Source organism: Pseudorca crassidens, chromosome 12 (assembly GCF_039906515.1).
Source record: "Pseudorca crassidens isolate mPseCra1 chromosome 12, mPseCra1.hap1, whole genome shotgun sequence".
In the NCBI taxonomy this organism is placed as follows: Eukaryota; Metazoa; Chordata; class Mammalia; order Artiodactyla; family Delphinidae; genus Pseudorca; species Pseudorca crassidens.
Window position 1 is genome coordinate 674,301 of NC_090307.1, and position 22,734 is coordinate 697,034.

Below are 22,734 nucleotides of genomic sequence, written 5' to 3' on the forward strand. Positions count from 1 at the left end.
TTTGCTCCTGACCTGTTCGTTCCTTTATTTATTATTATTCCTATTATCATCATTTGTGTGTATGGCGAGAACACTTAAGAAAGGAACCATCCTCTCAGTAAATTTTAAGCACACAATACGGTATTGTTAACTACAGCCACCATATTATACAGCAGAACTCCAGAACTTGTTCATCTGGCATAACTGAAACTTTGTGCCCTTGGACTATAGCAGCTCCCAATTTCTCAGGGACTCAGAAGGAGTAACCTATTGCCTCGGGCCTTGACAGCCGGGAGGAAGCAGAGCCTTGGTGTCTTCCCGCTCTGTCCAGACCTGTGCGCGTCGGTAAATGCTCTGCTCCTAGCTGCAGCCCCTTGCTCACATGCCCTGGTATAAAACCCCAAGTTTGGACCCCGGGCCACCCATGCATGAGTGGCAGAAACCCTTCCCAGGGACCTCCCTCTGCCAAGTTTCCTTAGCCTTCTCCCTCCCTCCCTCTCATGCCTCTCCTTGCTTCCCCTGAAGAAGGAGTTAGTGGAGAAAAGGGAAGCCCGGTGGCTACAATCACACACACACACACACACACACACACACACACACACACACGCACGCACGCACGCACGCACTGCTCCCTGCTGTGAGGGCTGCTCTGAGTGGTCAGTGCATTCATACATTAAGCCTCATGACAACCTCGGGAGGGGAGTCCTCACTGTATCCCCATTTCACAGATGAAGGTCCGAGGCAGAGAAGAGCAGTAGCACATCCACCTCACACAGGATGAGGCCCAGACGCCCCTAACCTGTGGCTCACCTGGCTCCAGCCACAGCCACCTCGGGTTCTAGGAGACTCTGCTGGGTCTTTTCCACAAATCCCTTCGAGACCTACAGGCTCTTAACTAATCTACAGGGGCAAGTTACACAAGTTCATCTGAAAAACACCCCTGGCAGGTTTCTAGCCAGCTATGAGCACATGAAAAGCTGAAGACAGATGGGAGAGCCCAGGTTACAGAAGAGGACGAAGCAGCTGCTTCGCTGGCAAAGTAGAAGGGAGAGCTCCTACAAGCTTTCTTCAAGGAAGAGAAGGTGTGTGGCTGGGAGGGAGGGGCGTGTGCGCCCTCTCAAAGCCCCGTCCTGAGGAAGGCGCACAACCTGGACCAAGGCCAAGTGCCAGCCAATGTCTTCAGAAGGGAAGAAAAGTATAAAATAAGTAGCTCTGCTTGGAGTGTTTGAGACCGAGCTGTGAGGGGCAGACGCCAGCATCACTGCACTCCAGCACATGTTCATGCCCAGAGGCACATTCTCCACGGGGAACTGTGGACATTTGTAGAACACATCTGCCCTTCTTCTGCACAGATGAAGAACCTGAGAGCCACAGAACCGAAGTCTCCCGTGGAGGAGCGCGCACCGTTTACAGGTTGTAAGTAGTCTCAGGAGGCCGCCGCTGCCGACCAAACCCCAGCTTCACGCGCATTTAGGCACACAGGTGGGCCGGGAGTCAGGCAGGATCCTTTTGCAGAGCTGCTCCACTAAGCTTCCCCTCTAGCAAGGTTTTGATTGCAGAAGTGCACACCTACGGCAGAAGATGACTGAGAAGAAGCCAAAGTTCCCTGTGATTCCCTCCCAAGAGATACGCGCCACTAACCTACCGATCCACCCGTCTCCTTTCAGCCTCAGGCTGAGCCCCTCGGGCCTGGACTTCAGTCTGGCATGGACACCACACCCCGCACTACCGCAGATGTCCAGTGTAGAGTCGGCAGCGTGCTGGGGCTTGGGGGTGGGGCTGTCGGTGCCTGGAGAGCCTTCTGAAGGGTCAACTCCGAAAGGCCCCGGCTGTGGAGTAGGGTGGGAGGCTGTGTCTTCGTCACACCTCTGCTACTTATCAGTTGACCCTGGAGTGTCGCGACTCAAGGGTGCTCCACAGAGCAGCCGCCACCTCACTACTCATTGGCCTAATTTGTCTCTTTCTACCCCAAATATACATTGTACATTACCAGTGAGACCAAGACCAAGTCTGCTAGCGCCAAATCCAGCAGCCACTCCCTCTGTCTTTTCAGACCCTGCTCTACAACAGAGGGGAGGGTGGGGTAAGGTGCACTCTGAGTCCATGGAATTCGGAGAGCTAACAAGGCCCTCAGTTCCCAGATCCTAAGGCCAGGGCAGTGGGTCACTCACCAAGAGTGGACAGCAAAAGGTCCTTAAATTTGACCAAGCTACAGGAGAGGACCATCACCCCCTTGTGGGCAGGAAGAGGGTTGGCTGTCTCCTGAGCTTCTCCTGGAGGCCAGCATTACCACATACATAGGTTTCTCATCCTCAGCACTGCTGACATTCTGGGCTGAATCATTCTCTGTGGTGGGGTTCGTCCTGGGCATTATGGTGTGTTTAGCAGCGTCCCTGGCCACCTGCCACTAGCCCACCCTCCAGACATTGCCAGGTGTCCCTGAGGAGGGAGGGTAAAACTGTTCTGTTCAGGAACCCCTGCACTTACCCTGCTGCTCTGGCCAGCCCAGGGGCCACCATGCATGCAGGACTCACCTCCTAACCAGGCATACCGGGGAGGGTGGGCAGGGAGGGTACAGGCTGGAGTCTCTTCTCCACCAGAGTTGACATCCAAAAATCCTAACTGCTGATTCTGCCACTCCCATGAGGTTGACATTTCTCTTCTCTCTTTTCAGGGTTTGAAAACAACTTATCTCTCTGCGTTTTCATTATTAAATCCCTTTCTTTCTGATGAAAGTGCCTTTGGTCCCCGAGTACCTAGAAGTTTAAGATTTTAAGCCTACGGCTACTTCCATCTTAGATACTGATGACTGTGAGAGCAAATCTAGGCCTTTTGGGAAACAGATTTTCGGGGTCTATAGCATGTTTCCTTTTTGATACTGGCGGGCTCGGGTACCAGTTTGGGATGGATTGTTTGAAGCCAAAGATTTGAGGAGGACTGCACCCTTACACCTGCCTATTTTCCAGTCTCCATCTGAAACTAGCCTGTGTACATGGAAAGCGTGAACCTCTGCAGCCCGGGCCTCAGTGAAGGAACACCTCTGGCTGGGCTGTGTTGGTTCATCTCAAGGACAGTGTGCTCACTCCTGACACCCTCTCCACCCCAGACCAGGTGAGGCATTGCTGGGAAGGTGCAACCTCCAGCCACTTTTATTGGCAGACCGCTTTAAAGACTTCAAAGTGGGCCCACATGGTGTCCTCTTGTTGCCAGGATATCGCCTTGAAGTAGGCGAGGGAAGCACGGCAGTGCCTACCTTACAAAGAAAGAACGCTGAAGCTCAGTTAAGTGACTTGTCCAAGTTGACCTAGATCCAGGTCCTTCATAAGATGCCTGCAGGCTGCACAATGGAAATATGAGGCCTCCACACACTCCCAACTCTTCTGCTGAGAGACTCCAAATTTAACTTCATTTAAATCTCTGGATACCTGACTAGGCAGCTAGCTCAGAGACAACTAACGGAACAGCAATCAACATCTTGTATCTGGCCTGTGGGGCAAGCATGCACCTTCCAGCCATAGAGAGCCTCCCAACGAGGCCTCCCAGGGCTCTGTGACCCCATGGTGTGTGTCAGGCCGGGACCTGTGGAGAGCTTTTCAATTATGCTTCTGAACTTTGAAGAGATTTTTCCACCTGAAGGCTCCACTAGGCAAGTTGGTTTGTCTACACCCAACCCACCCACAGTCTTGAAGCCCTAAAGGATCCTGTTCAAGTCTCAGCTGGACACTCAGGCCCCACATGCAGACAGGCAGCTTTCCCAGCCTTCCCTCCTGCGGACCACGCCGACCAACAAGTGACCGGCAACAGAAGAGAGAAGAGAAGAGAGATGGGTGAGAAAGGGTGCAGATGTTCAGGTGCAGATCGCGCTGCAGCGGGCCTGGGGGATCCCTAACAAGTGCCACGGGAACACGTGTTATGGGGCCTCGGACCACACGGGCCACAAACGTGGCAGAGGCGATCTTTCCTCCGCCAAGCCTGGAATCCTGTGGCTTCCAGCCTTTCCTCTCTTCTGCCCCAAGGGCGCTGTTCATCCTCCCTCTGCCTCTAGCCCTCCTTCTTAAAACATCTGGGTGGGAGCTCGCCGTGAGCATGCCCGGAGCCTCTCCTACCCACACCAGACGAAGGTGCCCACTGTCAGCCATAACCTGTGACTCTCCTCGGAGCCAAAGACCTGCATTCAGATTAGGAAATTTCCCTTTGAGAGAAAGTCAGCACCTCTGTACACAGTTTACTCTCCCACTTGCCCACTGTGTATCTCTCTGACATTTTTTTGTTCTACCTGGAATTTATTAAGTTTTGCATAGATGACAAACTAATATACCAGGTCCTTTGTAGCTTTCAGACAAGCGGACATCCTCAGCCTGCTGTCTGGAACAGTTTTCTCCTGGCTCTCTGTGGAAATTTCTCAGCATTTTGTCTGCCTGCTTACTTCACTTGTGCCTTGTTGTGGAACTCTGTCTACATGTCTGGACCACTGGCCACCCTTCTCTTAAGGGCAGGGACCGTGACTCGCTGCCTCTCTGATTGTAGTCCCTGGCATGTAACAGCATATGTAGTAAAAGGAAATGAAAATTAAATTGTGTGTACTGCAGTTTGTCAATCTATATTGAAGGGTTTAGGGATAGGTGTGCTTTATGGCCTAGTAATTCCATTTTTAGGAGTTGATTCTAATGAAATCAGAAATAAGAGAATTCAATAAACACAGCATTATATAAAACCTAAACATTGGAAGCATTCTAAATATTCAATAATGGAATGATTAAAAATTATACCTGTATTCATATTTGCAGTTATTAAAAACTATATTTTCTAAGAACATTTAATGAAAATGTTTTTTATATAACATGAGGTTAAAAAAAAAGCAGGTTGTGAAGCTGGTTAAACAGCATGATCAAAATTTTGTGAAATATATAAACATAAATGCAGAAAAATGAAATACAGGTAAAATATACCAAAAAGGTAATAAATACAGTTGATTGCTGAGTAGTTTGATTATGGGTGATTTTAACTTCTTTCTATTATGTGTTTGTATTCTCCATATTTCTTTTACAATGAACTTATGGTACATTTATAATTACATAACTTATAAATTATAGTCATTTATGGTATATTTGATAATAATGTTTTAATTGGTTAGGTTACCTAATATTTATTTGTTTTTTTCAAAAAGCCACCTCCTGCATTTATTTATTGATTCTATTATTCTTTTCCTAATTCAATCTTTCTACTTCCCATCCTACAATTTTATTTTATTGTTATTGTTTTAAATTTTTACCTTTGATCTTTTATTCATTTATTTTCATTCTCACTTATTTATTAGTATAATTACTTACTATAACATTTTCCTCTGAGCACTACTTGAACTATATCATATACACTCCGATCTATGGTTTTTCATTATTACTTTAGATATTTTAATCTGATTTTTATTTACTCATTTATTCAAGGTGTGTGTATTTTCATAACAGTTTGAGTTCATAAAATTAGCTTCCAGACAGTAAGGATTTTTGTTGTGGTGTTTATTTTCTAATTTTTTCTTTCATTCCTATTTTTAAAACATTGTGACCACATATACATATCAATATCTATCTATATATTGATACATATATATTAATACTCTTTTTATACTTTGGAATTATTAGTGTTTACAAACTAATTTAGGGATCAGCAAACTTTTTGTATAATGGGCAAGACTGCAAGAGTTTTTGAGTTTGTGACCCATGCAATCTCCCTCTCAGCTATTCAGCTTTGCACCTGGAGCACAAAGCCAGCCACAGACATGAAAGAACGAGCATCCCTGTGTTCCAATCAAACCTTATTTACAAAATCAAGCAGCAGAGCAGATTTGGCACATGGGCCGTAGCGTGTGGCCCTGTCCTAACATATGTCCTGATACACAGTTATTTTGTGGATGTTCTATGAAAACTGCAAAAGGACCATTGTCTGTATTTAGGCAGAATTCAATAGTTATATAAGTTCAATGACTAAGTTTACTATTCTTTACCTATTACTGTGCATTTTAACAAAGGTACATTAGTTAACTTCTCATTCTATTTCCTGCCATTTTATTTTATGAATGCTGAGCCGTGTAGTGTTCATATATATTAGATCTTCATGTTGGCATACCATTTTTCATTATGAAGGACCATTTTCATTATGAAGGATCATTTCCTTTTGTGTGTGTGTCCAAAATATAGAGCCTTTTATTTAAATATCATGTAAGAGATGTCTAAAGTCTGTACAATGACTGAGTAAGCTTAATATAACAGGAGTAAGGAATAACTATTCCTAAAGAAAAATTTTGCCCATATGACTTGTTTTCCTTAAAAAAAAAACTGTCGTCTGTGGTATCTGAAGCCTCATTTTCATTAAATGAGGTAATGCCTTTGTCCCTAAAGCAACATAATCTTAAATTAAGAACCCCCATTTTCTCCCTTTTACTGATATTTTAAATTTCATCCTTTCTATGTCACTTTGTTGTAGTTACGTCTCTTGTTTACCGTTTTTTAAAAAAATATTTATTTGGCTGCGTCGGGTCTTAGTTGCTGCACGCGGGGATCTTCGTTGCCCCTTGGGGATCTTCGTTGCGGCGTGCGGGATCCAGTGCCCTGACCAGGGATCAAACATGGGCCCCCTGCATTGGGAGCGTGGAGTCTGAGTCACTGGACCGTCAGGGAGGGCCCCTCTTGTTTGCTGTTTTTGACTGGGTATTACTTAGTGAACAAATCTGAAAGTCTTAAAATAGGTGAATTTTATCTCACTCACATTTATAGGCATGACAGATGTGTATATATATATATATATATATATACTCACAGTTCCTATTTACTGTGTTATTTTTTCTGTCTATAGAATTTAATAAGTATTTCACAACGTGTTTGCATTCGTTTCACACCCCTCTCTCTCTCTCTCTCTCTATATATATATGTATATATACATAAAATGTTCTGAAAATTTGAGGGGTTATATTGTTTTCTAAATTTGTTCTTGATTACATTTATTTTTTTTAACGTAGTTTAATTTTTTTTTTAGAAATTTATTTTTTATTTATTTATTTTTGGCTGCGTTGGGTCTTCGTTGCTGCACGTGGGCTTTCTCTAGTTGCGGCGAGCCGGGGCTACTCTTCGTTGCGGTGCGTAGGCTTCTCATTGCCGTGGCTTCTCTTGTCGTGGAGCACTGGCTCTAGGCGCACAGGCTTCAGTAGTCGTGGCACGCGGGCTCAGTAGTTGTGGCTCACGGGCTCTAGAGCGCAGGCTCAGTAGTTGTGGGGCATGGGCTTAGTTGCTCCGCGGCATGTGGGATCTTACCGGACCAGGGATGGAACCGGTGTCCCCTGCATTGGCAGGCGAATTCTTAACCACTGCGCTACCAGGGAAGTCCTTGATTACATATAAAACCATAGATTTAACTAACACACCCTTCTGTATGTATAATAATTAAATTAGCATGTTTGTATTTCCTCTTCCTTTTCCTCCTATGAATTTACACTAAGAAAAATTATATAATAAACTAAAATTGGATTGTAAACTCGTATAGTATACTTTATAATAATTTTGAAACACCTATTTGTCCTGTGTTCTTAACTTCATTACAAATTCCTCAAGAGCGAGGATGTTGGTTTTGGCAGCCCCGCTTCCCCATCTCTCTAGATAATAAGTACTCATGTCATTGCTAACAACTGATGACCTCTTTCTCCTAACATGTTCTTTTTTCTACCAGCCTTGGCAGAAGTCTTCCTTCTCATCAGACAGGCCTATACGATGCTTCTGACCATTCCCTATCCCTTTACTTCGGCCTATGCTAGACTATGCCTTAGGAGTTTGCCTCCGGCAGAACCTTCGCCCAGACCATCTACCACCTGGCAGCTCCTACGGACACGTGGACCCAAGGGCGTCACGCCTCCGATGATTCCCCTATTATCCAAGACAACGTTAAAGATCACCCCAGATCAGCCCCCTTCCCTGGCCGACGGCTGGAGGCAAACAAAATCTTGGCGGGAGCAAGCAAGGGAGAAAAAGCGTGGGCGCCGAGGTGGGAATGAGGCGCCCCGCGTGGGTCAGCGCGGCGTCTCTTCCCCGCTCTTGATTTTGCGGACTGGAGCGCGCACCTACCCGGTCGCGGCGTCTTTGGGGGCGGGCCCGCGGGGCGGGGCTGGGGGAGGGTCTTCGGGGCACAGGGCGGGGATTGACGGCGGGTTCGGGGGGCCGGGTCGGCGAGCCCTGGGCGGGGCGTTGGGTGAGTCCTCGGGGGCAGGGGGCGTGTCCTCCAGACTCGGGAGGTGGATCCTCAGGGCGCGAGTCTGGGCCTTGAGGCTCGTGGGGCGGGTCCTCGGGAACGTGAGCCGGTTTTCTCGGCGTGGGGCGTGTCCTCGGGGAACAGGTCCTCGGGACGCGGGGCGGGGACAGGCGACTGATCCACGGGGCGCGGAGCAGGACGTGGGCCCTTGGGGCTCGTGAGGGCGTGCCCTCCGAGCTCCGGGCGTGTCCTCGGGGTACGAGTGCTGGCGACGCGGGGCAGGTCGTCGGCGCGCGGGGCGGGGCGTGGGGCCGGGTTCTCTGGGTACGGGGCGGGGATTGGCGGCGGATGCTCTGGGCGCGGGGCGGGGATTGGTGGCGGATACTCTGGGCTCCGGGCGGGACGTAGGTTCTAGGGGCTCGGGGGGCGGGTCCTCGGGGCGGCGCGCGCCGGCTTCCCCTGCTCCTCCCGCGCGCGGCCCCTGGAGTGCCCAAGGCGCGCGGCCAGCCCAGCTCGGGCCGCTGCACTCGAGCTGCCCCGCGGCCGAGCGAGCGCGGGCCGGGGTCGGGGCCGCGGCGGTGGGTATTGCACCCAGGGTCCTTCTGCAGCCCCCGTAGCGAGGAGCGAGGGCGAAGACGAGGCTAAGCGGGGCCGGAACCATGAACCGGAGTTTCCACAAGTCTCAGACCCTGCGCTTCTACGACTGCAGCGCGGTGGAAGTCAAGAGCAAGGTGAGCCGGGGGCCGGCGGTCTGCGCCCCCCACCCCCGCGAATGAATGGGCACCCCGAAGGGGACTGGGAGGTGCGAGACGGGCCGGCGCCAACTTTGGAACGCGGCGCCGTCCGTGGGATGTGCAGGGGTCCCGCAATCCTTCCCGCCCCTGCGTGCGCACAAAGCCCGGCAGCCCGATAGGGTTCAGCTGGAGCCCCGGCGCTCGGAGGGCCGCGCGGCCGCCTGACCCTTCGCGAGAGCGGCTCTTTTGTTCCACAAGCTGGCGGCGACCCGGCGCGCCGCACGGTGGAGGGGCGACATTTCCGGGGCGACCCAGGGGCTGCTCGGATTCGGGGCCGTGGAGGGGCCTCGGGGGCCCGGGCCAGGGGAGGGCCCTGGCCGCGCCGCCTCCTTCATTGCGGAGGAGTCTCGGAATCGGTGAGGGGAGACGGGCAGCCGGTCCCCGATCCCCGGACCGGACCCCCAGCTCCCGGCCCGGCCCTCTGTACCAGTCCCTCAGCCTCCCGGCGCGCCCCAGGCCCAGATTGCCCGGGCGCGCCGGGCCGGCGGCCCCTCCCGCTGCCCGCGCCCCGGCCCCAGCGTGCCCGAACTTGCGGGTTGCTGTGCGCGTTTGGGTAATTGGCTGATAGGATCTGGCGCTTCTGCCCTTTGCGGGGGCGGCTACTTCGCGGCAGACGCTTTTGTCTGCGAGGGTCTCAGTGGTGGACCCCGCGGCGGAGGAGGAGTTGCAGTTGTTCAGGGTCCTGGAGGGAGGGGGCTCAGCTTACCGCTGCCTGGGATCCGGCTCTCGCCCGTTCTCTGCGCGCCCCCCGCCTCGGTCAAGCAAGGCAGAGGCAACTGAGTGGTTGGTGGGAGGGGGCCGGACCCGAGGGTGGGCTCTGACCTCCAACTCTGCGCACGCTTGGGTCGCGGGGCGTGTGTGACCCGGTCCGGTATCTGGGAAGACGAACCCGGCGGCCCCCTGCCTGGGTTGCCCCTACCGGGCAAGGGGGGTGCTTTGGCGTAGGAGTTCCAGGGCTTCCTCCGAGGATGGGGGATTCTGTGCGGGAACCCCACTGCAGTGAGTTGCGGCATTTCATCACCATCTTGTTGGACAGTCTTTTTAGGAACCCCTCATCTCTAACTACCCCGTGTGCTAATTCCGGGACCCTTGCCCTGCACTCCTCCCCGCTTTTAGCCCCAGAGTGCCCACACCCCGGAATCAGAAGTGCCCGCTGTGAGTTGCGTGGGGGAGAAGAACTGACAGGCGTGAGTGGGAGCCCCAAATAATTGACGTTTCTTCAACTCAGTGGGAAGGTGGCTTTGTGGAGCTCATTGTCGCCTGCAGTAGCCACTGAGCCCGTGTGGTGTTTCGTTTTAACTGTTTATTTTGAGATCATCACAGATTAACAGGCAGTTGTGGAAAAGAATACAGAGACTTCCCCAAAGGTAACATCTTGTATCACAGTGTCGCATTCAGGACCTCATCAGACTTGTTCACGGGGTGTTTTTGGGTCACACACTTTTGTCGTGTGCTCATTCCTGAGACCCAGCACGGTCACAACACAGACCACTTCGAACGCAAGGGTACCTCCTGCTGCCCTTTCACAGTGGCAGTTTGGTTCTAAGTGATTAACATCACATGCTGTTCCTGAGTCTCACTGGCCACATCCCCTGTGCTCAGTAGCCACGGGCGGCTTGCAGCTGCCTGACCAGATTCAACTCCAGAGGGTCCGTCCAGAGGGACAGCCCTGGAGGAAATGCCCTCACCAGGCCTTATCTTGCAGTTCGGCACTGTGGACACTGTGAGGACCCCTGGGGACTGGAGAGTAGGCATCTGCCTTTGCCTCTCCTGGGGAACTGGGGGCTGTGGGCGTTCGGGTGGCCCAGCGGATTGCCTCAGGCTGCCCCACCTTCTTGACTGCCCAGTGAAGAAGGGGCACTGCCCCATGGCCCAAGCCTGGGTTCAAGTGCAGATGCATTGAATGCTCCACCGGGGGTGAGTGGCAGAGCGAGAGTTTTGGTTGAATTTGGGAGCACCCCTGGCAGGCCACACCAGCCTGGGCCCTGCCGGGCTGGCTGGTTATACACACAGCACCATGACTGACCCCCGCCCTTTTGGAAGAGGGGGCTTGCCTTACTGTTTGTCCAGAGGGTCCACGCGGCTCGTGCGTCTGTACACGCCCTCCCACCCACCCACTTGGTAGTGAATACTTGCACGCATGGAGTCCATCTGTGCAGGGAGCGTTAGTCCAGCTGCTGATGTCAAAATATGGGAGGCCAGACGTTACGACAGTGATGTCTTTCCACCATCTAAAGGTAGCACCGTAACACCTGGGTTTGTATGTGGAGGAAGTGGTGCCCGGGAGCTGAGTCCGGCCGGTTCTGCCACCTACCCTTTGGAGTTTTCAGGCAAGTTATTTAACTGTTCTGAGCCTTAGTTATTTCATCTGTAAAATGGTCATTGTACCTATTCCACTAGCCCCCCAGGATCAAATGAGGTAATGAATGTGAAGTACTTTTAAACCGCAGAGCACCCACAATTGTAAGAGTTAAGCACTGCAGGTCAGGATTCTGTGGCATTTCAGGATATCAGGTCTGAAAATCTGATCCTCTCAGAATTTTTGGCATTAGCCATCTGCCACAGCTGGTCAGTTCCCAAAGCGTCGGAGGCAGAGACATTATCTTGACCTGGTGGGTCTTCCCCATCGTATAGCCCCTGGCTCTCCCCCAGCATTTCTGTTTTAATACCTGTGATGCATCTATTTCTCTCCCCACCAGCTGCATTTCTCTGCACTTTGGAGTATAATTGCTTTACAATGGTGTGTTAGTTTCTGCCTTATAACAAAGTGAATCAGCTGTATGTATGCATACATCCCCATATCCCCTCCCTCTGTGTCTCCCTCCCACCTTCCCTATCCCACCCCTCTAGGTGCACGCACTTCTGACTCCCCAGTTCTGGTTCATGGGGCCGCCATTTCACACTCACTCTTTTTCCTCTCTCCCTGTAAGACCTGCAGTGGGGAGGGGCTGTGCAGCTGTCTGCGGGAGCATGTTTCAGGCCGAGGGGAGCAAGTCTTGGCCCATCAGAGGGGCAGCAGGAAGGCCAGTGCTGGGGGAGGGGTCTGCAGGGGCAGAGTAATTGGGGATGACTTGTTTGAGGAGAAGGCAGAAGGCCGCCCGGGGCCATTGCGAGCCACAGGCCTGAAAAGCCTAGAGGAGCACAGCTACCCATGTCCGCAAGCTGCTGTTCACTGAGCCCTCACCCTCTGGCTGGAGGCCCCTGTGTTAAATGAGGCCCGTGTTGTCCCGGTTTCCTTACCCCTCAGGCCTCATCCGTGTTCTCTTCAGCCTCTGGGTCCCGTTTATGTGGCTTTCCCCCCACCTGAAATGTTTTCTCGAAGAATCTGCCCTATCCTGACCACCCTCTCCTACAAGGCCCATCTGATGTCTTCACCAGGCCAAGCCTTATGCATCCTCTGACCCCTTCCCCGTGTTTCTCTCATCTTACGGCCTTTGTCACGGTGCTGGTGACAGGAACCCAGGACTGTGTTTACACCCCCATGGCTTGTTGTGTTCATTGTGTGAGGGGAGAGTAACACCTCTAAAGGTTTTAATCCAGTTTTGGCTGCTTGGTTTAGGTAATGTTGGAGACTTTTCTGCATTCTAAACAAATACATTATCATTGTAGAAAATGTAGAAACCATAACAGGCACAAGGGGGTAATTCTCACATCCAAAGTGTGGTCGCGTGTCCTTCTGACCCTTTATTATGCATGTATACATGCAGATGTCTTTGTTTTACAGAATCAGAGGCATATTTTATAGGTATATTATTCTGTAGCCTTCAAGTTTCCGCCTTGAACTTAACAGTGAAGTGTTTTCTCATGTCATTAATAATTTTAGAAAACATATTTTTGAAATGACTACGTAGTATTCCATCTTATGTGTAAACCATAATTAATCTAACTAATATCCTATTGGGTTATTTCCAGTTTTGTCCTAGAATAAACAATGCTGTGAATAACAACTTTGCATTTAAATCTTTATATAAAGAGTACATATAGAACGTATATCATAAAAAGTATACAAAGAATACTGATTCCCTTAATTCAATGCAGAACTTTTATTATGTCTTTAGGACAGATTCCTAGAAGTGAAATTACTAAGTGAAAAGTCTGCACATGTTTAAGGCTTTGAGTACGTATTGCTGAATTTCCTTCCAGAAAGTCTCTTCTATACATGTGTACCTTGTTGCATGTCTAGCCCTCTCCCTCCCTCCAGTCCTGGGTATTTTCTTATTCTATCCCATTTAGATAAGTGAAACACCACCCCATTTAATTTGTTTTCTTGGGTTATTAGTGAATAGAAAATTCTTATATTTGTTAGCTACTTTATGTCTATTTTTAGCTGCCTGTCTCCTTCCACCCTTCTTTTTTTTGATTAGTGTTCTTATTTTCTACTGAGTGATGGAGCTGCTCGTCCCAGGAGATTTTCCAGTCAGTGCAGATGGTGGTAGGTGACAGTGTTCCCTGTGGTCCCAGATCTTGTCTCTGCCGAGGTTGTCGGCTGCCTGGCCATGCCCTTCCACCTGGGGGCTGGAGCCTGGGCCAGGCCCTCCCCATGGGGTGGCTGGGCACTTGCCTCCTGTGGGCCAGTTGAGAACCGCCTGACAGTTTGACTCACCTCTGTGTTTGGCCACACCCTTTTAAGATTCCGGTTTTGTTGTATCCGTGCATGTCTGTGTTTAAACAGGTTCGGTAACTTGATTTGGGGAGTTGCATCTAGAGGAGACTCTCATCAGGGACCCAGGTGGGGAGTGTCAGTCTGGTGGGCATGGATGGTGTTGCAGCCCACCTCCTGTGGGTCTGTGACCCGTGAGCAGCAGAAAGCCCTATGGGCGTTCCTAGGGGCACCCCAGTTAGCAGGGGTTCAAGCCCTTTCCTAGGACCCATGACATTTCAGATAGAGGGCTCTTCCAATTTTAGGGAAGGAAAGGAGTGTCAGGGCCTGGGAGATGCAACCATTCAAGGTTGCTTCTAGGTGTCAGAAGCTCTAATGTTTGTGAATCACATCCTGAATCGGCGAAAATAGAGAGGCATCCTGCCCCTTTCCCATGAAGGGGCCTCCTGGACTTTTAGAGACAAGCAAGGAAGGAGCTTGGAATGACGATGGCAGAGGCGTCTGTGAAAGGGGCCTCAGGGCTCTGGGGGTTGCATTTGGTCAACTAGCTGTTTCCATGTTTATAGGCTCCCTACTTCCTCTCGGCAGATTTCTCCTCAGCTGTGAACCTGGGGAGCAGTGTGAGGTGCTGTGCCCCTTTCTAGCCCCAACACACACCTGGTAGCCCTCCTCTGAGGCTGCCCTGAACACACGAGGGGTAGAGAGATGGTCCAGGCTGGGTGCTGCCCTCTGTGTATAGGTTGCATTCAAAGTATTTCTTAGTATTTGGTTAACCACATACATATATATTCTAAATACATTACAAATAATAATTCATTAGTCCCCATCACAGCCTTGCCGGATGGGTTCTGTTATAACCTCCCTTACACGAGAGAACACTGAAACGTCAAGGTGGCGCCACTAACCTGGCCCAGGTCAGGGGGCTCAGGCAGTTCGGCTCCAGACCCCATGCTCTTTACCATGAGCGGTCTGTGGCCCTGTTGGAGGAGGACTGCTGCCCCTCTCCCTCTGACAAGCCCTCAAGTCCAGGTCCGGATACTGACGCAAGTGTTCACAGCTCACCCCGTGTAGAATGAGGCAGTCCCTCTCGGGCTGTCTGGATCTGGAGTTTGGAAGGGTTAGGCCTAGTGCTTTGTGGGGAGGAAGCTCTACTTTTCTTCCATCCGGGAGCAGTTTCTAGCCGTGTGGCCTTGAGGGAAGTCCAGTGTTCAGTAGTCATTCTTAAAAGCCTGTCATCCATTGATGTATTCATTTACTGAGCAACTACAGTGTGACAGGTGTGGGGTTCGTGCTGCGGTACAAAGGTAACCAAGACAGCCAGTATCCTCACCTTAAAAACGTATGATCCAATGAAGGATCAGTCACTGATGGGCATATCGGAGTGGGTGGATGCGGGGGTCCTTCATTCTGATATCCGAAGTATCACCAAATCCACAGTTTCACATCCTGAGACCAGAGGTTTCCGGTGCATCCTGGCTGTCTTGCCCACATAGCAAGAGCAGTCGGTGCTCGGGCATCCAGGAGCTGCTCTTATCTTCTCTGGCGTCAGCAACAGCGGTGCCCCCACGGGTTGCTTTGAGATGAGTCAGAGCATCTTCTCCCCTCCTTGCTTCCAGAAGCAGCTGGGCTCTGGTCCCCACTTGTACGCATCTGGGGACTCTAGCTCTCTCCCTGTGCTGCCTTTCTCAGTAGCACGCTCCAGGGAAAACGTTCGGCGGCTAAAATGTGACAAGCAGTGCTTTGCATGCAGTAGGTACCCAATAAATGTTAGTTGAGTTGAAATCAGATGATTTTCCTGATAGCTGCTAGTTCAGAAGTGGTCTGTCAGGGTACTTTCAAAAAGAACTGCTTTTTGGGGCAGGTGACCAAAGCTGGATTCACCAATTGACTTATTCCCAGGGCATCTCTGAGAGGGGTCAGGGGCCTTGTCATCTGCCTGCTAGTGCCCCGGAGGGGAAGGGAGAGAACGGGGTAGCAGATGAGCTGAACAAAGAAGAGAAAATTTGGAAGTTCAAAGGAAGCTGATTTAAAAGTCCACGTGGACACGGCTGCTGTTGTTAGTGTCTCCTTATTTCCTTAGTGCTAAATTGTAGGCTGAGAGCTGCAGGGGCCCAGCTCGGGGCATGTCGTCAGAACCAGCTCCTGTGCATCTCCACGAGTGCTGCCCACCCCTCTTCCCTGTAAACCCCATTGGCCCTACCTGCTTCCTCTGCCAGAGCTGCCTGGGCAGCCCTGTGTTACGCATAGGATAGGGGTAGCAGGACAGGGCTCTCACTGTTACAGCTGGGACAGCAGTTACCTTCGATGCCTCCTTTCCCTGTCCCCTAAGTTCAGTGCTTCCCAGGTTCCTGGGGGCCAGGGACATGTGTCCCGCACCCCACCATCCGTCTCTCCGACTCGCCAAGACTGTGTTCCTCTGGGGCTCTGCAAAGATGCTTGCTGGCAGAGGAGACCAAGCGGGTGGGCTCCTCTCACCATCCCCAGCCAGAGCATGCGCTCTGTATTTTGGGGTATATGTGTAGCTTTTTACTTGAGGGAAGTAAAAAAAAAGCTTTTGCCACTTAAGGAGTGTGGAAAGCACCCAGAGCCTCCTGCATGGCCCATCCCTTTTAAGTTCTTAGCTTGTCACTCTCCCCAGGTCCACGGGCTTGTCACCCTCCCCAGGTCCACGGGCTTGTCACCCTCCCCAGGTCCACAGGCTTGTCACCCTCCCCAGGTCCACGGGCTGACCGTCTGCAACCCGATCGTCTCCTACACTTATGCAGGAAGCTCTGCCATGCCTCAAGGCTGAAACAGCTGCCTTTTCAGGAAACTGTTCCAGCGCCGCCTCACACCAGGGAATCTCTCCTGTGTGGAGTGCGGTGTGTGTGACAGTGAAGTACACTAACCTCAGGCGTGTGGCTTGATGAAATTTTACATGTTTGCACACCCGGTGAGCACTGTGCACACAGTGTGGGACATTTCGGCTTTCAGGAAGTGCCTTCGTGCGCTGTATAGTCAGCCCCCATCCCCAGTGTAACCGCCAGCAGGGTCTCTGTCACCAGAGATGAGCCTGCTGGTCGTCAGGCGCGATGTCACAATGCAGTCTGTGTCCGCAGGGTCCATCCGTGTTGTGTGCATCCAGAGATCTGTTTTTTATGGATTCAAAGTATTCCTTTGTGCAGAAGATGTGGCACATACATACAATGGAATTTTACTCAGCCATAAAAAGAAACGAAATTAAGTTATTTGTATTGAGGTGGATGGACCTAGAGACATACAGAGTGAAGTAAGTCAGAAAGAGAAAAACAAATACCGTATGCTAACACATATATATGGAATCTAAGAAAAAATGGTTCTGAAGAACCTAGGGGCAGGACAGGAATAAAGACGCAGACGTAGAGAATGGACTTGAGGACACGGGGAGGGGGAAGGGTAAGCTGGGACGGAGTGAGAGAGTGGCATGGACATATATACACTACCAAACGTAAAATAGATAGCTAGTGGGAAGCAGCCGCATAGCACAGGGAGATCAGCTCGGTGCTTTATGACCACCTAGAGGGGTGGGATAGGGAGGGTGGGAGGGAGGGAGACGCAAGAGGGAGGGGATATGGGAACATATGTCTATGTATAACTGATTCACTTTGTTATACAGCAGAAACTAACACACCATTGTAAAGCAATTATACTCCAATAAAGATGCTAAAAAAAAAAGTATTCTTATGCATCCGTCTGTGTTGCTGGAGGTCCAGGCAGCCAAAGCCTCCTGTGAGCTCCCCTTCAGCGTGCTTGTGAGTTTCACTAGCCGTTCTCGGTGCTGCTGGGGGCCGGCTGGCGGAGGCCCTCGTCAGGCTAGCGCACAGCCCACTGTGGCTCTTCTGGAGCGTCAGGTGTGCGGGCTCCGACCCTGGACTTGGGTGGATTTGGGTGGAGCAGCTGTTGTAGGGTTCTGAGGGTTAAGGAGTTCCCGAAGGCCTTGAGCCACAGCTTATTAATAGGTTGTTGATTACTGAATCCAAACAAATGAGGAATTTGTCTTACAGAATTGAAGGGCCTTCCTAGTCCTTCCTTTATTTATTTTAAAAAATATTTATGTATTTATTTATTTGGGTTGTGCCAGGTCTTAGTTGCAGCGCGCGGGATCTTTAGTTGCAGCACGCAGACTCTGAGATGCAGCATGCAGACTGTCAGTTGTGGCACGCAGGCTCTGAGATGCAGCACGCAGACTCTCAGTTGTGGCACGCAGGCTCTGAGATGCGGCACGCACGCGGGATCTAGTTCCCCGACCAGGGATGGAACCCGGGCCCCCTGCATCGGGAGTGTGGAGTCCTACCCACTGGCCCGCCAGGGAAGCCCCCCCTCCCCCGCCCCGGTCTTTCATTTAATTCTGCAGTTTGAGTTGCTGCTGTCCTGCCTTCCTCTGCCCCACTTTACCCCATACTACCTTGCGTGGGCCCTTCTGGTGGGCCAGGTGCTCGGGGAGAAACTGAGACATGACACGAACAAGGACGGGCCTGGTGCTGCTTGACGGGTCCAGGACAGCTCGTGCCACGGTCTCTTTCTTTTTTTGAATTTTATTTATTTTTTATACAGCAGGTTCTTATTAGTCATCTGTTTCATACCCATCAGTGTGTACATGTCAATCCCAATCTCCCAGTTTAGCCCACCACCGCCCCCCCCGCCACTTCCCCCCTTGGTGTCCGTACGCTTGTTCTCTACCTCTGCCACAGTCTCTTTGGTGACGGTGCACAGTTGTCCTTTTGAAAACTGTCTGAGTTTCCCACGCGGAACGAAGACCCCCACGGCGGCCTTGACCGTGGCGGGCTGTGGAGCCAGGAGCTTCACGTGGCCTTCACCTAGGGGTGTCCCTGTGTCGCCCTGCAGCTCACCACTCGCACGCCTGAGGATGTTGGTGAGCTGCACCCTTTGCCTTCGGGAATTACTTCGCTCTCCCTCAAAGTCCTGCCTAGTGATCCGGCATGTTTATTTTCCGTTTCACGGCGTGAGTGTGCCTGTCGAAAGCTGGATTGTATGTCCGTCAGTCTACAGAGCAGATCTCTCTGTGCCTTTGCTTCCGAGACAGGACGTGGGGCACTGATGCACAGGGGCAGAAAGCGCCCCCGACGGCCTCCTTTGGGGGTGCGTGTTGCCGTGGAAGGACCCTGGGGTCCCTGGTTAAGGGCTGTGGAAAAGAACTGTGAGGACCATTAAGCGGCTGTCTTTCCACGGTCAGCTATGCTAGAGGAACTGGGAGACTAAAGGAATGTTCGCGTCCTGTTTTCCACGCTTGGGGGCCTGAGCGACTGCTTCCCCACCCACAAGCCCTGCCCTTACTTCCCTCGCTGGCCTGGAATAATGATGGGCTGCTGCTGTGGGGCAAACTACTCTGCCTGCACGAAGGTCCTTCACACAGAGGAGGAGGTGGCCCCTGGCTCCTGGTAGCAGCTACAGGTGCAGGACGCGCGGGGCACCCGCATTGCACAAGGACGTGCTCCTTTGGCCTGGAAGGGGATGCAGAAGCCCGTACGTCTGGACGCTCTTGTGGGCAGCAGTGTGTCGGGTTCTCCGGAGAGGAGCTGCCCTGGAGCAGCTTTGTCCCTGCTCGTCTCGAGCTCGGAGTCACCGGTCCTGTGCACCGCCGCCCCGAACTGGGAGCAGTTTCCCAGGAATGCGACCGCACTGCTGGTCAGTGGTGCCTCCGCTCAGCCCACCCGGTGGTGGGTCACAGACTCTGGTCACCGCCAGGCCGAGGATCCGCAGGGACCAGCCCTTGAGAGTGAGCAAGCATGTGCTATCGGGGTTGCCCTGCAGTCCTTCCTGGAGTGAGGTTCTGCGGAACCCACAGTCTCTGGGCTCCCTCCCTGCCCTAGGAGCTAGGTCCAGACTGGTGGGAGCGGTTGCCACCCAGGTCACCTCACCTGGAGGAGAGTCCAGGCAGGTGTGACCTCTCGTCAGTTTCCGTGGCGTCTCATGGTTGCAGCTTCCCTTCTCGGAGCATCGGCTGTGTACCAGCTTCCTGCCGGCCCTTCTGCCGGGTGCTCATCACAGATGTTTTCCTTGACGCTCATGACACCTTATACATGGGCTGTAGAGGGGAGGACCTGGGGTCTTGACCAGGCTGTTAGCTCGCCCAGCCAAGGCCCCAGCCGAGTGGCAGAATCAGATCTTAAGCCCTCACTTGCTGTGCCGTCCTGCTTCCCATCTAGTTATTATCCCCTGGTTCCACCTCATGGAGGACAGACAACACCTGGTCCAGACGTGCTCTGAAGTCACAGCGCGTGTCTCTCCACCTTCCTCCCCAGCGCCTCCTGGACACCAGCTCAGGGCTGCGCTGCTTCTTAAATATCCCTCCTGCATGCTGTGAAATCCCCTCTCCTCGGCAGCCCCATGAGCTCTGGCCTGTGTACAGTCTGACTGGAGGGAGATGGGGAGGGTACAAGGAGAGCCTTTTCCTCTGTAGCACTGCAGAGGCTCTTTGCACCTGTGGTCAGTGTCAGCGGTGACCTCCCAGGTCCCTAGCGCACTGGCCATGTGACTCAGTGGAGGCCCCTTGGATTGCAAGGCTGGGGTGGGCAGCACCTGCTCAGCTTAGCTCTGAGTCCCCATGCAGAGATCGGGGTTAGGGCCACACTCCTGAGCACAGCTTTTCTCTCACAGAGTTATAAAAAGGTGGTTTCGTTGTGAAAAATGCCCTGAACAACAGCTGCCTGCCAGTGGCGGAAGGGACAGGGCCTATGGAAGCCGCGACTCGCATTCAGAAATCAGGAAGGTGGCTCAGCTGAAGGAGGGAACGCTGCTGTTGGGGGCCCGCGAGCTTCCTGCTCTGTCATTTATAAACCCACACCGGCAAAAGGCCTCACTTTATGATGCTGGCAAGTCTGACTCTTTGAGGAGGGCTCAGTACAGCCCTGGGAATGCGTGTGGAAGGTCTAGCTCAGTGCAAAACTTCTCCATGCGTGCTTGGCCAAGAAGAGCAAAAGCTCCGGGAGCAAAGCGGATCGAGTGCGAGCTGGTGACCAGCTGCTGTTTGCTGGAATCTCACTCCAAGCAGCACATGGACGTGTATTCAGTTCTCACAACAACCCTACGAGGAATATGCTTTGTCCCTCTTTTACAAAGGAGATAGGCTTGGAGAAGTTGAAATTATCGAGTCACCCAGCCAGTCAAGGTGAGTCAGGACTTTGAACCTAGTACACTGGTCCAGAGCCTTCGCTCTCAGTGACTCTGCCTTTTGTGTGATAAGCTACCACTGGCCCAGGCAGCGTCCCGCCTCAGCCCATCCCCTCCCTGGACACTGACGGTTTTCCATGCACCCTGAGCTCATGTCCGAACGTGACCTTGCCTCCCCACTCAGGCTGGGGCTCCAGTCCTCTGCCTGAGCGGATTTCTGTTCCAGGAAAGTTCTGTGAAGGCAAAGACAGATGAGCACCCTGGCATTTGCCTCCACACTCTGGCCCAGGTGGACCTTCCAGTCCGCCAGCCCCACCTCAACACCAGGGTCTCCCTGCATGTTTACCCCCAGCTTCTAGAGCAGCCCGACTCTGGTTCATGCTGCTAACCCCACCATGGCCCCCCTTTGTCCACGCTGTCAGCTGGTCTGGGTGCCGTCCCTTCCCACGTAGAGTGTCCCTGTCCCTTGGAATTCTCACCCACACCATGGGCGCTCTTTAGGTCTTGTCTAAATTCTCCCCTGTATTAGCCTCAGTTCCTTCATTTACTAGCCTTGTACCCGTGCACTGTTATGGAATCCTTCCAGGGCTCAGTCTCCTGGTCTGTAAAATGGGAACAGTGACACCTCAGGGTCACGTAGAGCATGCACGCAAAGCTTGGCGCCCACCACACCTCCTCTACCACAGTGGAAACCCCTGCCAGGCAGGGACCACAGACCATATTCCTAAATCTCTCCTCCATTCTCAGCCCTGCCCCACCGCTACATTTAGCAGTACTGGGTCCACGGGTGCCGGTCACGCATTCATGAGCAGAGGAGTGTGTGCCCACCTGTCTGGAGCACACGTGGGGCTCGTAGAGGTGACCACAAGTGCAGTGGGTTCTCAGTCCCCAGCAGCTGTCTGGCAGCCTCATGCAGGAATTGGTGCTTGTCTGAGCAGTTGTGCAGGTGCTGACAGCTGTACCACCATTGCTGTGAATTGAGGTGGGTGGACGGGGCACAGCAAGGGGCCAGGCTCCGCCCCATCTGACTCACAGGTCTGTGGCCCGATTGTAAACTGTCCCAGCGTGTCAGCCCAGGAGGTCGTCCCATGGCAGGTCCCACGCTCTGACAGATGCCTCGTTAGGACGACAGCCTGTGCTACCTGATCATCCCATAAATGGAGGTCTCTCCACAGTTTTCCACGTGGCATGCTGTGTACACATGTTCCTTGGCCCCTTCCTGAAATGGTCCCGAGGTGCTGGCGTTTACCCTATGAATGTACACTCCTGAGATCTTTTATGGTTGGAATGTCGTGTTGATTGTGACTCCAGGACCCACCCCGATGAAGAGCAGGCCATAGGTCACAGCCCACAGGGCTGCCCCAGCAGCCTCCTGGTGCACACAGTGAGGTCCTGCCCCCCGGTGCCTGGGCTGTTGGGAGCTCCTTCGGGCCACATGTGGGTGATGTGCTGCAGCCCCTTCTCCATCTGTTTGTTGCTTTTCTCATGCACACAGTTTAAACCAGGGCCTGTGTCATGCCGCTTCTTCGTTTACGTTTCTCAGTTTGTCATTACACATTTGCACATGTGATTACTGTTCAGCGTCTCAGTGTTGGGCTCTCAAGCTAAACCATCAGCCTCACGAAGACGCTCATCACTGGCGCAGGGCCTGGCCCGCATTGGGCATTCAGTGAAATCTTGTTGAATGAATGAATGAGTACTAAAAAGTAGCCCAGGGCTTCCCTGGTGGCGCAGTGGTTGGGAGTCCACCTGCCGATGCAGGGGACACGGGTTCGTGCCCCGGTCTGGGAGGATCCCACATGCCGCGGAGCGGCTGGGCCCATGAGCCATGGCCGCTGAGCCTGCGCGTCCGGAGCCTGTGCTCTGCAATGGGAGAGGCCACAGCAGTGAGAGGCCCGCGTACCGCAAAAAAAAAAAAAGTAGCCCATAGTGGTTACTGGCAAGATGCTTACTGGGATGTTTATGACACTGCTTTTGAGA

At 52.3% G+C, this 22,734-nt stretch overlaps 1 protein-coding gene across 1 annotated transcript in view; it reads left to right on the plus strand.

Moving 5' to 3' along the window:
- Window positions 1-8,727: 8,727 nt before the first annotated feature.
- Window positions 8,728-22,734, plus strand: part of PARD6G (par-6 family cell polarity regulator gamma) — a 105,510-nt gene continuing 91,503 nt past the window's right edge. The window contains exon 1 of the mRNA XM_067698767.1: window positions 8,728-8,942. Within this exon, the coding sequence (XP_067554868.1) occupies window positions 8,871-8,942 (72 nt within the window). The 5' untranslated portion in view covers window positions 8,728-8,870. The remainder of the gene's footprint in view (window positions 8,943-22,734) is intronic.